At 40.5% G+C, this 20,603-nt stretch overlaps 2 protein-coding genes across 4 annotated transcripts in view; both read right to left on the minus strand.

The window, feature by feature from the left end:
* LOC133245957 (probable mitochondrial glutathione transporter SLC25A40) overlaps positions 1-12,005 on the minus strand; it is a 35,728-nt gene extending 23,723 nt beyond the window's left edge. For both annotated transcript variants that reach the window (XM_061413730.1, XM_061413729.1), the window contains exon 1: positions 11,918-12,005. The gene's annotated coding sequence lies outside the window, so the exon portion shown is untranslated. The remainder of the gene's footprint in view (positions 1-11,917) is intronic.
* LOC133245956 (phosphatidylcholine translocator ABCB4-like) overlaps positions 11,993-20,603 on the minus strand; it is a 41,490-nt gene continuing 32,879 nt past the window's right edge. Inside the window, exons 9-10 of one of the 2 annotated variants that reach the window (XM_061413728.1) lie at positions 14,838-14,999; positions 11,993-12,073 (exon numbers count right to left, since the gene is read on the minus strand). In XM_061413728.1, coding sequence (XP_061269712.1) covers positions 14,859-14,999 — 141 coding nt within the window. In that variant the 3' untranslated portion in view covers positions 11,993-12,073; positions 14,838-14,858. Of the gene's footprint in view, positions 12,074-14,837; positions 15,000-16,506; positions 16,702-20,603 lie in introns of those variants that run through there. The other variant, XR_009735828.1, reaches the window with a different exon arrangement.

A 20,603-nucleotide genomic window follows, 5' to 3' on the forward strand; every position in this document is an offset into this window, starting at 1 on the left:
TGAAGAACTATGGATGGAGGTTGTAACACTGTATAGGAGGTGGTGATCAAAATCATCTCCAAGAAAAAGAAATGCAAACGGCAAAATGGTTGTCTGGGGAGGCCTTACAAATAGCTGAGAAAAGAAGAGAAGCTAAAGGCAAAGGAGAAAAGGAAAGATATACCCATCTGAATGCAGAGTTCCAAAGAGCAAGGAGAGATAAAAGAGCCTTCCTAAGTGAATAGAGGAAAACAATAGAATGGGAAAGACTAGAGATCTCTTCAACAAAATTAGAAATATCAAGAAAACATTTCATGCAAAGATGGGCACAATAAAGGACAGAAACTGTATGGACCTAAAAGAAGCAGAAGAGATTAAGAAGAGGTGGCAAGAAGAACTGTATGAAAAAGAGCTTCACGACCCAGATAACCACGACAGTGTGATCAATCACCTAGAGCCAGACATCCTGGAATGTGAAATCAAGTGGGCCTTAGGAAGCATCGCTATGAACAAAGCTAGTGGAGGTGATGGAATTCCAGTTGAGCTAGTTCAAATCCTAAAAGATGATGCTGTGAAAGTGCTGCACTCAATATGTCGGAAATTTGGAAAACAGAGCAGTGGCCACAGGACTGGAAAAGGTCAGTTTTCATTCCAATCCCAAAGAAAGGCAATAACAAAGAATGTTCAAACTATTGCAAAATTGCACTCATCTCACACACTAGTAAAGTAATGCTCAAAATTCTCCAATCCAGGCTTCAGCAATACGCTACTGTGAACTTCCAGATGTTCAAGGTGGTTTTAGAAAAGGAAGAGGAAGCAGAGATCAAATTGCCAACAACTGCCGCAAGAAAAGCAAGAGAAATTCCAGAAAACAACTACTTCTGCTTCATTGACTATGCTAAACCTTTTGACTGTGTTCACTTCAGTTCAGTCGCTCAGTCACGTCCAACTCTTTGCGACCCCACGGACTACAGCATGCCAGGCCTCCCTGTCCATCACCTGGAGTTTACTCAAACTCATGTCCATTGAGTCAGTGATGCCATCCAACCATCTCATCCTCTGACTGTGTAGATCACAACAAACTCTGGAAAATTCTTAAAGAGATGGGAATACCAGACCACCTCAACTGCCTCCTGAGATATCTGTATGCAGGTTAAGAAGCAACAGTTAGAATCAGACATGGAACAATGGACTGGTTCAAAATTGGGGAAGGAGTACATTAAGGCTGCATATCATCACCATGCTTATTTAACTTATATTCAGAGAACATCATGTGAAATGCCAGGCTGGATGAAGCACAAGCTGGAATCAAGATTGCCAGGCAAAATATCAATAACCTCAGAAATGCAGATGACACTATCCTTGTAGCAGAAAGCAAAGAGGATGTAAAGAGCCTCTTGAAAAAAGTGAAAGAGGAGAGTGAAAAAGGTGGCTTAAAACTCAACTTTCGAAAAACTAAGATCATGGCAACTGGTCCCATCACTTCATGGCAAACAGATGGGGAAACAGTGGAAACAGTGAGACTTTATCTTCCTGGGTTCCAAAACTGCTGCAGATGGTGGCTGCAGCCATGAAATGAAAAGAAAAGCTCCTTGGAAGAAAAGTCATGACCAATCTAGATACCATATTAAAAAGCAGAGACATTACTTTGCCAACAAATCTCTGTATAATCAAAGCTATGGTTTTTCAGTGGTCGTCTATGGATGTGAGAATTGGATCATAAAGAAGGCTGAGTGCTGAAGAATTGATGCTTTTGAACTGTGGTGTTGGAGAAGACTCTTGAGAGTCTTTTGGACTGCAAGGGGATCAATCCAGTCCATCCTAAAGGAAATCTATCCTGAATATTCACTGGAAGGACTGAAACTGAAGCTCCAATACTTTGACCACCTGATGCAAAGTGGTCAAAGTGAGTCTTTTCCTGACTCACTGGAAAATACACTGACTCTGAGAAAGATTGAAGGCAGAAGGAGAAGGGGACAAGAGAGGATGAGGTGGTTGGATGGCATCACCGGCTCAATGGACATGAGTTTGAGCAAGCTCCAGGAGATGCTGAAGGACAGGGAAGCTTGGTGTGCTGCAGTCCAGGGGGTTGAAAAGAGTCAGATACAACTGAGCGACTGAACGTCAACAACAGATGTGTAAAATGGATAGCTAGTAGGAACCTGCTATAAACCACAGGAAGCTGAGCTCTGTGATGGCCTAAATGGGTGGGAAAGAGGTGAGGAGGAGCGAAGTCCAGGAGGGTCTGGATGTATGTACACATATAGCTGATTCACTTTATTGTACAGAAGAAACTACACAACATTGTAAAGCAATTATAATCCAATAAAAAGAAGATATTCAAATATTAAAAAAGAAACTTTTTAAAGAGGTTCTTAGTGACATATCAAGGGCTAAAATGTTGTAACAGGTGTGGCTTACACTACTTCAGAAAAAATAAATATATTAACATGTTAATAATCTGTTAAGTCTAGGTTTAAGTGCTTAAGTATCTTAAGTTTAAGTACTTGATACCTTAAGATAATTTGTCTTAAGTATCACACAACAAATTTTTTTAATTCCCAAAATGTATGTAGAATCTTCAAATCTAAGAATCTATTTCTAACATTGAAGACAGGTCTTTTAAGTAGAAAAATAACATACATATGCTAAAATTCGGGTATACACCTCCTCCTGAAAGGTTAAAAGACCTATATGCTTTAATACCCATCCTGCAAGATGGCAACCTGCATATTCTCACCTGAAATTAAAGCCAAAATAATTTATATATTTCTACCAATTGTTTAGAATGTAAGGGGGAAAAAAATCCAAAATTTAGATGTAACTTTTTAGAACCAAAAATTAAAGTCTTTGAACTTTCATTTCTTAACATATATATATATATATATTTCAGAAAAAGGTCATTATCAACCATCTCTAAAGATCATAACATGAATCTACTTATGATATCTGAAAAATCAGTCTCCTTTTCAAAATACTAGGGGTCAAATGGATAACAAACCAAAGATTAGGGAAATATGAAGAAAAAATGGGAAGTTATTAATATAATCTTAGTGGATTGTCAAGAACTCAAAATGTATTCTCTAGTGCTGTAAATTCCTCCAGTCTAATCCACCTGCTTACAGTTTTCATTGTACCTGCTTTTCTACATGGCAGGTACCATCCCTTTTCCAGGGGCACAGGGACTAGTGGGAAAGATGACATTAGTATCTCCTTTAACTTATGGAGTCACAAACAAATGTTCTACAGGAATAGCTTCCTTCCTCAACTCCCTATAAAAATGCTCTTTTCTATACTTTTCCTGCATTCTGTACTCAAGTTAGTATTAATGATTTACTCTACCTGGTCAAGGTGGTCTTCAAGTATAAATGGTAAACATTCTCAAACATGAGTACTCAATGAGCTCCTCTTGGGGGAAGAAATGAAAGCTACCTGATGACAACATCTATTCAACCAAGCAATAAATGGAGATGATTTAGTAAAAAGATTATAGCAATATCCAAGTCAGAAGATAGTAAATCAATATATACTTAGTATCATCAGAACTTTAAAAATTTTCCTCAAATGTGTGCTAAATGCTATCTTATTACCGTCTTATGTTTTCTGATAATTAATGATGCTTAACATCTCCATATTATTAACATTAGTAGTATGTATCGCCTCTTCTGTAATATGTCCATTCATATCTTTTGTCTTATTCCCTTACTGATTGACTGACTGCCGCCCCCATGGCATGTGGGATCTTAGTTCCCAACCAAGGATTGAAACCACACCCCTTGCACTGGACCAGCAGGGAATCCCATTTGTCCACTTTTCTCTTGGTGTATTTACATTTTTTACTGGTTTAAGGACTTTTTTATTCTTAGTACAAATTATTTGCAGGTTGTGTGACTTCTCTCTTCTCAGAGTCTATGATTTATCTTTCTACATTCTTTACAGCATCTTTTTGATAAAGTTCTTCATTATTTTTTACGGTAAAAAACACAACATGAACTCTACCTTAACAAACTTTTAAGTGTACAATACAGCACTGCTAACCATATGCACATTATTTTACACATCCCTAGAACTTTTCCATCTTGTGACTGAAATTCTATACTCATTACTAACAACTCTTTCCCCTTTTCTTCAGTCCCTGGCAACCACCATTCCACTTTAATCTTCTAAGAATATGACTACTTCAGAACCTTCTATGATTAGAATCATGAAGTGCTGCTCCTTCTATGACTGGCTTATTCTGCCCAGTATAATGCCCTCAAAGGTCATTCATGTTGCAGCATCTGACAGGATTTCCCTCTTTCAGGAGGAGTATATGATATCCTATCATATGTATATACCACATTTTAATATCCATTTCCCCATCAAGGGACATCTACGTTGTTTCCACCTCTGGAACTGTGCAGATGGCTACAATGAACACAGGAGTACAAATCTCAACATCTTGATTTCAGTTCTTCTAGATAAATATCCAGAAGAGGGACTGCTAGATCATATAGCTATTCTATTTTAAATTTTTTGAGCATCTCTACACTGTTTTCCATAGTATGTCATTCTACATTCCCACCAACAAAGCACAGGGTTCTGATTTCTCCACAGCCTCACTAGCACTTGTTTGGTTGTTTAACTATGGCCATCATAACAAGTATAGGGAAGACTAGAGATCTCCAAGAAAATCAGAGATACGAAGGGAACATTTCATGAAAAGATGGGCACAATAAAGGACAGAAATGGTATGGCCCTAGCAGAAGCGATTAAGAAGAGGTGGCAGGAATACACAGAACTATACAAAAAAGCCCTTAATGACCCAGACAATCACGATGGTGTGGTCACTCACCTAGGACATCCTGGAGTGTAAAGTCAAGTGGGCCTTAGGAAGCATTATTAAGAACAAAGCTAGTGGAGGTGATGGACTTCCAGCTGAGCTATTTCAAATCCTAAAGGATGATACTGTGAAAGTGCTGCACTCAATATGCCAGGAAATTTGGAAAACTCAGCAATGGCCACAGGACTGGAAAAGGTCAGTTCTCAATCCAATCCCACAGAAGGGCAATGCCAAATAATAGTTCAAACTACCACACTACTGTACTCATTTCACATGCTAACAAGGTAACACTCAAAATCCTTCAAGGTAGGCTTCAACAGAACGTGAACCGAGAATTTCCAGGCATACAAGCTAGATTTAGAAAAGGCAGAGGAATCAGAGATCAAATTGCCAACATCTGCTGGATCATAGAAAAGGCAAGGGAATTTCAGAAAAACATCTACTTCTGCTTCATTGACTATGCGAAAGCCTTCGACTGTGTGTATCACAACAAACTGTGGTAAATTCTTAAAGACATGGGAATACCAGACTACCTTTCCTGCCTCCTGAGAAACCTGTATGCAGGTCAAGAAGCAACAGTCAGAAACGGATACATGGAACATAGGACTGGTTCAAAATTGGAAAGGAATGTGTCAAGGCTGTATACTGTCACCCTGCTTATTTAACTTACATGCAGAGTACATCATGTGAAATACTGGGCTGGATGAATCACAAGGTAGAAACAAGATTGCCAGGAGAAACAGCAATAACCTCACATATGCAGATGCACCTTAATGGCAGACAGCGAAGAGGACCTAAAGAGCCTCCTCATGAAGGTGAAAGAGGAGAATGAAAAAGCTGGCTTGAAACTCACCATTCAAAAAACTAAGATCACGGCATCCGGTCCCACCACCTCATGGCAAGTAGATGGGGAAACAATGGAAACAATGACAGACTATTTTCTTGGGCACCAAAATCACTGCAGATGGTGACTGCAGCCTTGAAATGAAAAGACGTTTGCTCCTTGAAGAAAAGCTATGACAAACTTGGCATATTAAAAAGCAGAGACATCACTTTGTCAACAAAGGTCCAAATAGTCAAAGCTATGGCTTTTCCAATAGTCATGTACAGATGTGATGTGAGAGTTGGACCATAAAGAAGGCTGAGCACTGAAGTATTGAAGCTTTCAAACTATGGTGCTGGAGAAGACTCTTGAGAGTCCCTTGGACAGCAAGGAGATCAAACCAGTCAATCCTAAAGGAAATCAGCCCTGAATATTCATTGGAAGGAATGATGCTGAAGCTGAAGCTCCAATACTTTGGCCATCTGATGCAAAGAGCCAATTCACTGGAAAAGACCCTGATCCTGGGAACGACTGAGGGCAGGAGAAGAGGAAGACAGAGGATGAGATAGTTGGATGGACGATGGACTGACTCAGTGCATGGACCCAGTGGACATGAATTTAAGTAAACTCCTGGAGATAGTGAAGGACAGGGAAGCCTGACATGCTGCAGTCCATGGGCTTGCAAAGCTGGACATGACTGAGAGACTGAACAAGAGTATCAAGTGATAACCTTAGGATTTTGATTTCATCTGCTTGATGATTAGTCACACTCAGTGTCTTTTCACATACTGTTGGTCATTTGTACCTCATCTTTGAAAAATGTTTATTAAGGTCTTCTATCCATTTTTAAATCAAATTACTTGTTTTTTTTTGAAAATCCAACAAAGTTAGCCTAGATACCCCAACAAACATGATAAGCTACATAGTAACACGTTTATAATATTTACTGTACAAATAATGCATACATAAAACATAAACACAAAAAATAAAGGAAATATTTTTAATCTTATAGTACAGAACCCTGTAAAGTACATAGTGCAACAGCTGGCATACAGGGCCTGGCATGTGAGTTTGCATCTTTGCAAATTCACAACCTGAAGGTTCGTATGTAGAGGACTCACTGTGCGTGGTTACTGCCATGGCTGGAGCACTGCACGTGGATGTGTGTGGCTGCACACCACGATGTTTATTCCTCCTCTTCTGCACCTGCTGCTCCCTCTGCCCGAACTCCTTCTGCCCCTCACCTGCCTCCCCCGACCCCACAGGGCCTTGGCCCAAAGAGGTCTGTCCTGACCAAACTGCACGAAACCATACCCCCACTGCAGGCCCCTCCACTGCCTGACTGTGCTTTTAAAATGCCTGCGATCCCGTGACATGTAATATACTTGTTTTGTGTGTGTGTGTGTTATGCGTCTGTCCCAATAGAAAGTAAACTGTTTGGGGGCAGGACTTGGTTTATTTTGTTTTATACTCAATCTCCAAAAGCTCCATTTGACACCAAGAAGAGGTCCCCCATATAAATACAGCCCACACTGTTTTTGAATTGCAAGAGAGTCAGGGATTGCCTTATTCTGTACTGTAAAAACAGTTGGTGGGTTCTCCCTAATTCATTTATTTTTTAATTTGTGGTCTTAATTGTAGACCAACATTCCAATTCAGAAGCATAATAAAGTCTTCATATGATGGGGAATAATTCAACTCTAACAAAAATTCTATCCAATAACATTAGAGATTAACTAAGGACATAAAATATAAATGTTGGATTTTATGGAGCCTTAGATATTTCTGATCACTTCTGATAAACATCCCTCAGGGAATTTAACAACTGGATTGTAGGAGTTTTCCTCCTGTGTCTCAGCCTCTCCAAGCCTTGTAAGGATTACTGAACAATGATGTAGTAGATAGCACTTTTCAATACTTACTTTGAGGTAGACACTCTTAAATGGTTTCTGTATATTAATCGTTACTTATCTCCCTTTTTAAAAATTTTTATTGGAGTATGGTTTTTATCGTCTCTTAATCATCAGCCATTCTGGGAGGTAGGTTCATTTTACAGATGAACAGCTGAGGTGCCGCAAGGTGAAGCATTTGCACAGCAGCTGGGGCCTCCCAGGTGGCGCTAATGGCAAAGAACCCACCTAAGAGGCAGGAGACCTAAGAGGCCTAAGTTCTATCCTTGGGTCAGGAAGGTGCCCTGGAGGAGGGCATGGCAACCACTCCAGTATTCTTTCCTGGGGAATCCCATGGACAGAGGGGCCTGCTGGGCTCCAAGGGCTGCAAAGAGTCAGACATGACTGAAGCGACTTAGCACAGCAATTAAATGGCGAGGCCAGTCTGAGCCCAGAGCCTGGCCTCTTAAACCCTTGAGACGTGAACTCTTCCCCCATTCCCACCACCCAACCACCCTGTGAGGTGAGCATCTCCTCTCCACAAGCAGGGTGGGGATCACAGCATGACACCAGTTCACCCGAACGAAGAGAGTGAACAGAATGCCTCCTTCAGGGATCTTACAGTTTCCAATTTCCTTGAAAGCGTAACTGGCTGACATTTTCTTTTGCCTCACGGCTTTCCTCAACAGAGAATTAAAGCCTTTGGCTTAGGTTCATTGGAGGCTGCCTTACTGCAGAGTGGACCAGGTTGGAATGAGAACTGATTTCGTGGTTGAGTGATTTCACTCAGGCCATCCAGTGGTATTTCCACACTCACCGCTATCATTTCTGAGAAGATGACCGAGAAGGCCGGCTGGAGCGCCCCACTGGCAACAGCACACAGGGTTCCCACCACTAAGTAGGGCCACTCTGTCTTGTTCAGTTTCAGCATCTTCAGAAAAGACACTGGTGGCACAGATTCGTCTTAGAACACACACACATCAAGACGGACAGGCAGAAACACCACAGGCACCAGAGTGTGGACCCGGAGAGGGCCTGGCCTGCCCTCCAGGAACTTACATATTGGGCGGAGGAAATGACTAGGCCACAGCAGACCACGGGAGGGTCAGACAGGATGTGACAAGATGTCAACTATGTCCCTGTCAATCCTAAAGGAAATCAACCCTGAATATTCAGTGGAAGGACTGAAGCTAAAGCTCCAATACTTTGACCACCTGATGCGAAGAGTCTACTCATTGGAAAAGACCCTGATGCTGGGAAAGATTGGAGGCAGGAGGAGAAGGGGACGACAGACGATGAGATGGTTGGATGGCATTGCTGACTTAATGGATATGCATTTGAGCAAAGTCCAGAAGATAGTGAGCGACAGGGGAGCCTAGCGTGCTGGAGTCCACAGGGTTGCAAAGAGATGGACATGACCGAGTGACTGAACGGCAGCAAATGGACTGCACAGCCTGAGCTGGGGGAGTCCATCACCCGAGAAGCAGTCCTCACAGTGTGACCAGCCTCTCCCTATCCCAGCCTCAGCAATGAGCGGAGGCAGGATCTGGGCACCAGATGCCCTAAAATTCAAGTCATGATGTTGGGGTCACACAAGGTAAGACCCACGAATAGACTGGTTAAGCGTCCTCACCAACACAAGACACCGTGATTCATCTGAGGACCTGGGCCTGGTCTCCTCAGCCCAGAACCCTGCTTCGCATCTTATCCTTGTCATATCCTAACTCACAAAACTAAAGTACCCACGCGCTTTTCTTTCACCACTACTAACGGTAGGGCAAACTAACTTTACTCTGCATTCCCTACAGACTTCTGCTTCATAGCTTGTTTTGTGACTTTCCCCCCATTTGTTTACACATCTCTGTGACTTTGTTTTAAGATGTCTTGGCTCATGTCTTGGCTTTCACTATGGCTCAGATGGAAAAGACTCTGCCTGCAATGCAGGAGACCCAGGTTTGATCCCTGGATTAGGAAGATCCCCTGCAGAAGGATATGGCAACCCACTCCAGTAATTCTTGCTTGGAAATCCCATGATCAGAGGAGCCTGGTAGGTTACAGTCTGTGGGGTCACAAAGAGTTGGATACAACTGAGAGACTAACTGAATGACCAACACTTTATCTCCTTAGAAACGGCCCAATGCCTGGCACATACCAGCTTCTTTGGTCAAACATGAGGGATTTAAGTCACATAAAGGAGAATATTCTAGGGAATTCCTTGGCAGTCCAGTGGTTAAGACTCTCTCAACACCTTCACTGCCAAGGGCCCCGTGTTCAATCCCTGGTCAGGGAACTAAGATTGCACAGGCTGTGTGGGGTGCCCAAAAATAAAAATAAAAAGGAGAATATTTTGATTATAGAGGTGGTTTCACAGTAAACTAGATACCACGTGTGCCTATGGAAACCCATGGCCTTACAGTTATCTAAATAGGTCACGTTTGTGTCCCTATAAAATAGAGAACATGGGAATAGCTTCTATTCAGCCCTTTGCTTTCAAACCACCCCTCTCCTCTGCATTTTAGGGGCTTTTTTCCTCCCTAGTTAGCACTATCTTTTAGACCTGGCCTCCAGGCTGATAAAGGAGCTCAGGCTGCTTTTCACAAGCAAACAGTCCTTCTAATCAGATTTAATCTCCCCCTCTCACTGGGCACACCATTTATCCCTCTATGATGGCACCAAGGACAGCCGTATTAATTGTGGCATTTTCTGCCTACCCCTCTTTGCATTTCTCCAAGAGAAGTGCTCCTCTAAAATACCAGACTCTAAAGATGTAACAGTGTAACTATCCAGACAGAAAATGAGAAGCAAAAAGGGAGAAACTGTTTATCTTACTTACAATAATATTGCACCACAATAATACAATGTTATTCTCTTTCCATAAATACACCAAGATTGAGACTGCTAAAAGAGCCCTTCTTACCTCTGCAGTGAATAACATCGTGGGCAGGAAAAACAGACGCAATGAACTCTCAGGAGGATCAGTTTCTTCAGACCTACACAAGAGGTAAAATACACTCAGCTTTTATTAACTGTTGTTTAGTTGCTAAGGCAAGTCTAACTCTTTTGTGACCCCCTGGACTGGATGTAGTCCACCAGGCTCCTCTGTCCATGGGAGTATCCAGGTAAGAATACTGGAGTGGGTACGTTTTCCCTTCTTCATGGGATCTTCCCAACCCAGGGATCGAACCCACGTCTCCTGCATTGCAGGCAGATTCTTTACCAGCTGAACCACAAGGGAAGCACAAAAATACTGGAGTGGGTACCCTATCCCTTCTCCAGGGGATCTTCCTGACCCAGGAATCGAGCCAGGGTCTCCTGCATTGCAGGCAGATTCTTTACCAACCGAGTTATCAGGGAATAACATCAAAATACACTCCTAAATCGTTTCTTAAAATCATAAAATATCTTTTCTTGGAATGTGTTCCCTTTCTATTATAAAAGCTTCTGTTAACTTGAATTAATATCATCCCAGTTACTTCTCTTGAGGTCCTTTGCCTTTTGTACTGTAAACATGTGATTTGTGTAAAAATTTGTATTATAAAATGTAAGATGTTGATCTAAAAAAAAAATCCCAAGGTTTCAGGTGAGAAATATTAAAGAATGTACACTTTGGCTATTTCTGGTTATTTTGTCCTGTTTCCTAGTAAGAAAATTCCAGTTTTACTCAGGGTAGCAATGCATATAGCAAAAAGGTTCAGTTTTCTACTCTCCCTTGTAGCTAAGTATGGGCATGTGATTAAGTTATGGCCAATGACATAGTTTTTTGTTTTTTTTTTTTAAGTATTGTATGAGATGTCTGGAAAATCTTTGTTTTTTCTTGCTGCTTGGAACATAGATGTGATGGCTGGAGCTTCTGGAGTCATTTTAGATTATTGAGAATGAAAGCTACATGCCAGGATAACGAGAATAAGTATGAAACGAGCCTGAGTCCATGGTAACCATGGTGGAGTTACCATTGTAACCCTGGGTTTCTCACCTCTAAGCTTTTTTTTTTTTTTTTAATGTGAAAGAGAAATAAAAGCTTATTTTTCTTAAACTGATATTACTCTGGGTTTCCTAGCATAGACAATCAAAAGTAATCCTACATAATAGATTATGCAAATATTAGAGCCTCTTGCTTTAGACCAGCCTCGTATTACTCTGGATCTCAAAAATGAATGGAATATCTTGTTTTAATTTTAAGCATCTAAGCACAAAGGCTATGTTTTGGGATCCCTTTGTATTGAAAATTCATTGTTAATTGGAATTGATTTCAATTTTTGATAAGTACAATTAATGTTGAATATTCCCTTCTTTTAATAAGCGTATGGCTCATGGTGGGAATCTTCTGTGGCTACAATGTACTTGCAAGGCTATGGACTTCACCAGCAAAACTAAACAATGAAAGATAATTGAAAAACAACTTACAAGTTCACTGGTTTCCACATCAAAGCCATTTTGATACTGTCAGGAACTCCTCAGGCTTTTATGAAGAGAACACCTAACTATGGGATGAGTCAAACACACAGCAGGCCATTGATCAGCGACTTTAAATTCTTCTGACTGGAGCTGGTTTCCTGAAATCTGGAAGAACAAAATGCTGAGCTGTGTGTCCAGATGGATGTAACCTTCAGGTTTAGAACCAGTAACTATCATTTGTCAGGCATCTATTTTGTGTTAGGTGCTTTTCAAAAAAAAAAAATGATATAACAGCTTTATTGACACAAAATTCACATATCATGAAATTCACCCTTTTAAAGTGCTTTTTTCTAGTATATTCAGGTGGTGCTCATCACTATGAACAAAACTAGTGGAGGTGATGGAATTCCAGTTGAGCTATTTCAAATCCTAAAAGATGATGCTATGAAAGTGCTGCACTCAATATGCCAGCAAATGTGGAGAACTCAGCAGTGGCCACAGGACTGGAAAAGGTCAGTTTTCATTCCAATCCCAAAGAAAGGCAATGCCAAAGAATGCTCAAACTATGGCACAACTGCACTCATCTCACACGCTAGCAAAGTAATGCTCAAAATTCTCCAAGCCAGGCTTCAGCAGTACATGAATCGTGAACATCCAGATGTTCAATCTGGTTTTAGAAAAGGCAGTGGAACCAGAGATCAAATTGCCAACATCCGCTGCATCATTAAAAAAGCAAGAGAGTTTCATAAAAACATCTACTTCTGCTTTATCAACGATGCCAAAGCCTTTGTGGATCACAACAAACTGTGGAAAATTCTGAAAGAGATGGGAATACCAGACCACCTGACCTGCCTCCTGAGAAATCTGTATGCAGGTTAGGAAGCAAGAGTTAGAACTGGACATGGAACAACAGACTGGTTCCAAATAAGGAAAGGCATATGTCAACACTGTATATTGTCACCCCACTTATTTAACTTCTATGCAGAGTACATCATGAGAAATGCTGGACTAGAAGAAGCACAAGCTGGAATCAAGATTGCTGGGAGAAATATCAATAACCACAGATATGCAGATGACACCACCCTTATGGCAGAAAGTGAAGAAGAACTAAAAAGCCTCTTGATGAAAGTGAAAGAGGAGAGTGAAAAAGTTGGCTTAAAGCTCAACATTCAGAAAATTAAGATCATGGCATTTGGTCCCATCACTTCATGGGAAAAAGATGAGGAAACAGTGGCTGACTTTATTTTGGGGGGCTCCAAAATCACTACAGATGGTGATTGCAGCCATGAAATTAAAAGATGCTTGCTCTTTGGAAGAAAAGATATGACCAACCTAGACAGCATATTAAAAAGCAGAAACATTACTTTGCTAACAAAGGTCCATCTAGTCAAGGCTATGGTTTTTCCAGTAGTCATGTATGGAGGTGAGAGGTGGACTATAAAGAAAGCTTAGCACCAAAGAATTGATGCTTTTGAACTGTGGTGTTGGAGGAGACTCTTGAGAGTCCCTTGACTGCAAGGAGATCAAACCAGTCTATCCTAAAGTAAATCAGTCCTGAATGTTCATTGGAAGGACTGATGCTGAAGCTGAAACTCCAATACTTTGGCTACCTAATGTGAAGAGCTGACTCATTGGAAAAGACCCTGATGCTGGGAAAGATCGAAGGCAGGAGGAGAAGGGGACAACAGAGGATGAGATGGCTGGATGGCATCACTGACTCAATGCACATGAGTTTGAATAAGCTCCGGGAGTTGGTGATGGACAGGGAGGCCTGGTGTGCTGCAGTCCATGGGGTTGCAAACAGTTGGACACGACTCAGCGACTGAACTGAACTAAACAGGTGCTTATTTTTAACCTTACAGCAGCCTCACATGGTAGGTTTTGTATTTCAAATGTGGAAACTGAGACTCAGAGGAGTTAAATTAAATTACTTGTCAGAAAACAAAACAAATTTTTGCCTTAACCTTTTTGGAACCCACCCTCAACCCCCTCCCTGCCACGTGCTCCCAAAGGGCAATATTTAGAACAGAGAATTATTAGAAACAAGCCATGTAGTCAACTTTAGAGAAATGATTTGAGCAGTTTATTACACATTAATGTAATTACTGCTGAGGACATATAAAATGATAGTATTTGGAGTGTATGTATTTGAAATGTGAAGAAAAATAACAAAAATATGTACATATTAGTTACAGTTATCAAAACAAATGTATAAACTTTAATGAATATAAGAACTGTGTTTACAGGATAAATATTTTTCAATTATTTATTTTGCAAAATTGCTTGTGACTAATTTCAATAATAAGGCAAATCAAGAATTTTCAATAGAACCTGCTCTAGGAAATAGAGTGAATAGTTGTTGTTTTAAAGGAAAACCAAACTCAGGAATTCCCTGGAGGCCCAGAGGTTAAGACTTGGCACTTTCACTCCTGTGGGCCCAGTATGATCCCCAGTCAGGGAACTAGGATCTCGCAAGCCAAAAACAAAAAACAAAACACTGAACTATTCACTTCCAAAAGCCATGAATCTTGCTGTTGGCTTCATTAGGATGATCTGGGAAGTATTTTAAAGTCTCATAGGACCTCTCCCAACTACCAGAGATCCTGGCATCAGTCTCTTACCCCGACCACCACTCTGAACATCTCTAATCTACTGGGGCAAGGACCCATTAGTTTGAACAGGCAATTAAGAATCACTGTCCTAAACAACAAGTTCAAAATGTTTTTGGTGTTTTCTTTTATTTCCCCCCTCCCCACCTCTCTCTTTCAAGATTCTTTCAACGACTCTGAATTAAAGTCTCAGATGTATGCGTGGCATCTTTCTGATACTTCTGATTTCTCAGTACAGCATTAGCTAAGTGATATTTTAATAAAGAAAGAATATTATATTAAGGAAAAAACAATAGAAAAACTTCCCAAGAAGCAGATACCTGTGTGTTTACAAGCCTGAACTATACCCCTTCCTTCTTCATTAGTTCTCTGTGGCTTCCTTGCTCCACAACGACTCCATCGTCAAACCCAGCGATGACATCTGCATTTTGGATTGTAGACAGTCGGTGAGCTATCACTATGGTGGTCCGGCCTTCCCTGGCCTAGAGGGGAAAAGGACAGGCATGAAGGGGAGCAGGGTTACACCGTCCTTGCACTGTTGATTAACACACAATGAAGCAGGCAGACGGGGGTGTCTGTGGTTGATGGAGAGCAGCTCACCATCCCTGTGTGATCAGGGCACAAAGGCATCTCTCACATGTGAATGGACACAAGGGGACTTAAATTCTGGACCAGACAGGAGGCCAATCCCCCAGGATGAAGATGGAGAACTCCGGAGCTTCTCTAATGTTTTCATACCATCGTGAGGAGCCCTGCTTCTGAGTTATACGATATGCTAAAGACTTTAGCAGAAGCATGTTCAGAAGTTGTTGCCACATAAGGCCTTCTCCAGAGCACTTCTGTATGATTTCTTCTGAAGTGCCTGCAATTCTGTAATTAGTGTGATTGTAATTCTGATGGACTACGTGCAGGCACCTTAGGCGAAAACATATCCTGAGGTCTGGATGGTTTAAGTTATGGTTCAAAGACCATCTCAGTCACAAACTCTGGAGTGGGGCCAGTAACTGATTTTTAACAAATACTTTGGGTGGTTTTTATGGACACTGAAATCTACAAATCACCCCCTAAGTAGTTCAGTGAGCTCACATGTCATTAGCTTGACGGGTTAATGAAAGGACTGGAAAATGTCCATCAAATTATTCACGTTATGTCATTAACAATAGTTATTCTTTTTAATATTCATTACCCTATTAGATTAACAACTTCTTAAGACCACTACCTACCTACTCTGAGGCAATAAAACCACATTGTTAGGATGGTATTTAGGGCGTGGCCCAAATCACCTAAGCAGGTAAAAACATAAAAATGCGAGGCTAGATTCATAATAGCCAAAAAGTGAGGAACAATCCAAACGTTCAGTTGATCAAAAGAGAAACAAAAGGTGGTATATCCATACAATAGAATAGCACTGGGCCAGGAAAGGAAATGTGTTTCAATATGGATGTGTTTCAATATGGATGTGTTTCAATATGGATGGACCTTAAAAATATGATGCTAAGTTAAAGAAGTCAGTTAAAACAGACCATGCCTTGTATGATTCTATTTATAGGAAATGTCCAGAATGGGAAAATCCAGAGAGAGAGAAAGATTAGCGATTGCCAAGCTCAAGGGTGAGGGTAGAATAGAGAGTGAGTACTATGGGGTACAAGGGTTTTTTTTTTTTTTTTTGAATGATGAAAATATTCTTCAGTGAGATCATGCAGATGGTTACAAAATCTTGTGAATATATTAATACTAAAAACAAATGACTGTGCATTTAAAAAGGGTGAACTTCATGGTATATGAATCTTTTTAAAAGATTCATCAATCTTTTTAAAAAGAGCATCCACAAAAATTCTGAAAAAGTTAATAAGTATCTGGGTAATAGCTCCACTAGATACTAAAACATAAAAAGCTACAGCAATTAAAACAATAAAATCCAGGGGAAGCTATCACATGAACAGACAATTTGATCAACAGAATCATACAGAGAGTCCAGAATAGACATACATTTTTAAGAATTCAGTTCAGTTCAGTCACTCAGTCGTGTCCAACTCTTTGGGACCCCATGGAATGTAGCACGCCAGGCCTCCCTGTCCATCACCAACTCCAGGAGTTCATTCAAACTCATGTCCAACGAGTCGGTGATGCCATCCAACCATCTCATCCTCTGACTGTGTGGATCACAACAAACTCTGGAAAATTCTTAAAGAGATGGGAATACCAGACCACCATGAGCAACTGAACTCTGCTCATGTCCTCATCAGTAAAATGGGGAGTAAAATCACACCTATCTTGCAAGTTTTGTCAAGATGAAATGAGAGAGTGCATGAGGCATACTTAATCACAGGACCTATAATATAATCAGTGCTCAATAACTTATCTAAAATGATTCAGTTCAGTTCAGTCGCTCACTCATGTCCGACTCTTTGCAACCCCAAGAATCGCAGCACGCCAGGCCTCCCTGTCCATCACCAACTCCCAGAGTTCACTCAAACTCACGTCCATCGAGTCGGTGATGCCATCCAGCCATCTCATCCTCTGTCATTCCCTTCTCCTCCTGCCCCCAATCCCTCCCAGAATCAGAATCTTTTCCAGTGAGTCAACTCTTCGCGTGAGGTGGCCAAAGTATTGGAGTTTCAGCTTTAGCATCATCAGTCCTTCCAAAGAACACCCAGGACTGATCTCCTTTAAGAATTAGTGTGTGATAAATACGCATTGTCTATCAGTAGAGAAAAGGCAGACTATGTGATTAATGGTACTGAGTCAATTGTGTAGCCACCTGGAAAAAAAATAATGTGGTCTTTCTTCCTCAGGCCTTATACTAATAACCAGATGAATCAATTATGTTTCAATACATATAAAACAGCCTGGTAGCTCAGATGGTAAAGAATCTGCCAGCAATGGGAAAAACCCAGGTTTGATCCCTGGGTCAGGAAGATCCCCTGGAGAAGGAAATGGCAACCCACTCCAGTATTCTTGCCTGGAAAATCCCATGGACAGAAGAGCCTGGCGGGTTACCACTGATGGGGTTGCAGAGTCAGACACAACTGAGTGACTAACACGCACACACACACACTAACACACATGAAAGCATAAGAAGACAGACTAGAGCACAACGGAGAAGGCAATGGCACCCCACTCCAGTGTTTTTGCCTGGAGAATCCCACGGATGGGGGAGCCTGGTGGGCTTCCATCTATGGGGTCACACAGAGTCAGACACGACTGAAGCAACTTAGCAGTAGTAGAGCACAACTCTACTGGACAACACTTAAGACTATTCTTTTATTTTTAGCAATTGGGCCCCAAAGAAACCTTCATAAATCTTTACTGATATACTAATAAGGAAGTTGCACAGCTTTGTCCATGTATGATAAGGTATATAGGAAATAATTTGATCAATCTAATTATATACTAACAGTGATGAGTAACTGCTAACAGTGGCTGGGTTTATCATTATGATAACAATAGGTTAATGCTATGTCAACTTTAAAAACAAAGGAATTGGGAGTCAGACTCGTGAGTACATGACTGGTGTGCAGGAGCAACGAAGTATGCATTTGTGAATTTCAAAGTTAGCCACTGTCACCCTTGACCAAAGAATTTTGGCTAGGGTAGAGGAGATTCAACACAAAAGGGTATTTTCAAACACCCCCATGATGACAAGACACTGGCAAACAAATATCCTGGATTCAAGGAGAACAACTATTAAGAAATTTGAAACTTCTAATTTAGGATGTGCAGGTGGGCTTCCCTGGTGGCTCTGATGGTGAAGAATCCCATTGCAACGCGGGAAACCTAGGTTCGATCCCTGGGTTGGGAAGATCTCCTGGAGGACAGCTTGGCAACCCCCTCCAGTATTCCTGCCTGGAGAATCCCACAGACAGAGGGGCTTGGCGGGCTGCAGTGCCTGGGGTCACAGAGAGCTGGACATGACTGTGTGATTAAGCTCACAGCACAGGAATGAAAGGTAGGCCCAAACAGAGGAAGCGCTCATCTATTAGGCTTCTTGACTTCTGGGGCGGGGGGGGGGGAAGCACAAATGGAAACTTTCAGGGATCATTTCATTAAATCACTATTTTCATTCTTTTCCTGCCCCTCCAGTATGGAAACACTATAAGTAGAAGAGGGACACAGGTACAAACCTTTGTGTTATTGACTTTCTTTAAAAAATCAAAATATCAAGTCTGCTTTTCTAGTCTTCTTTAAGATTTTATACTGAAAAACCTATTATTTATTTTGAAGAACAGTTGCTATCTATTGAGCCAAAAGCGGATATGGTCATTAATTATTTTTTTCTAATGTAGAACTGCATTATTCAATGAGCTAGACCATGGAAATCAATTCAGTAAAAATTTATTCAGGCTTTACTATGTGCAGGCACTGGAGTGGGTGTTATAGAGTAAACATGAGCCTTTTGTTAGTTCTGCCTCTCAGGGGAGAGAGAGAGAAAGCATATAAATAAATAGCTAAGTACAACAGCATGGTGCCGGACAAGAGACAGTCATGACTGTGGAAAGGGGCTACAGAAGGAAAATGTTCTGCTTCCAGGCTAGGTAATCAGAGAGGAAAAACAGTAACAGTGTTACATCCTTATGCTCCTCAAGGACAGAGAATTACAAAACTCAACTTTCATTGTTAAGACAGTTGGTTTTTAACCAGATGGACCAGCCAACTGACTGACCAGTATCACTGGGGAGAATGCAATAATGAAGGACTTCCCTCTTCAAGACATAGTTTATTGTCTGAAAAACATATCAGTTATCTTGCAATGTATGGAGTCGATTCGGTAGATTATAAACTATCTGTAGCAACTATGGTAGATAAAAATTGGCCACAAACACTTTATGGCTATTCCCTTCAGAGATGGACTGTATTTTCCCACCTCCTCAAATTTGGGCAGGCCATGTGACTAGTTTTGAGCAAAAGCTGTGAAGGAATGAATGCTTGTTCAATGTCTGAAGCATAGACTTCAAGAGGCCTTATAGCTTTTGTGTCTGCCAACACAAATTGCTAAAATTCAAAAAAGTAATGTATCCAAATATGAATTAAAACTTGCAAGGATACAACTTTTGCTGACAGAATTCACATCATGGAAAAACTTGTCAGTAATTCTGTTTGTTTAGCACAGCAAGGGCTACTGTCCTGAATGTACACACCCTAGAAAGTTTTAGGACCTGTGTCCTAGGGCCGACTAGGACTTTGTTCCATAAATCTCTCTTATCGTACGTAACTGTATGCTAAAAAAATCTATTCTGACACATTTTAAATCAATTATTTAATGAATGCATGTATTTGTTTTTATGATTTCCTGATTTAAGTCACTTCTAATTAACCAACCAAATATAAGCCCCCTATGTATTATATTTTGGTTCCTTGAGACTAAATATACATGAAAGCAGGGTAATTCAGTACAAAAATTTATGAGGAATAATTTATGAGAGTATATCATATTCTCTCATAATTCTCTCTTATAATTCTCTTATATCATATTCTTTCTCATTAATTATTAAATTACATTATATAAAATAAGCCAAAATGTTAACATGATAAACCACGAAGCCTGAATTAACTACAGTTTATAGCACACACGGTAGTTGTGTTTACTTAGGATTCAAGTATACATTTTCCTGAGAAAATAAGGCTCATACAGCTCATCTGTATAATTTCAAGAGGACATATATATATATCAGATATATATATAATATATATACACACACATATGTATGTATGACTCAATCATTTTGCTGTACACCTGAAACTAATGCCACATTGTAAACCAACTATATTTCAATAAAAACTAAAAAATAAAGTAGGTCAATTCAGAAAAACAAAATTTCAAGAGGCAATTTGGATGGACTGTTAAGTAACTTGCACATTTTATGATTAAACTTTCTGAAGTCAAAAATGTTTATGATATTTATGTGTTTGAAATCTATTTACATAGTGTCATCTGACTCCAGTTTTTATACTGTGTTGTTATGACAGATGACATCAGCACTAACCTTGAAAGTGTCCCAAGATAAGGTTCATGCTGCGAAGCTTCAGCTTAGTAAAGACGATAGTGAGAGATTTAGAAACACTGAGCCAGGCCCATGAGTTCAGCA

Source organism: Bos javanicus, chromosome 4 (assembly GCF_032452875.1).
Source record: "Bos javanicus breed banteng chromosome 4, ARS-OSU_banteng_1.0, whole genome shotgun sequence".
NCBI lineage: Eukaryota > Metazoa > Chordata > Mammalia > Artiodactyla > Bovidae > Bos > Bos javanicus.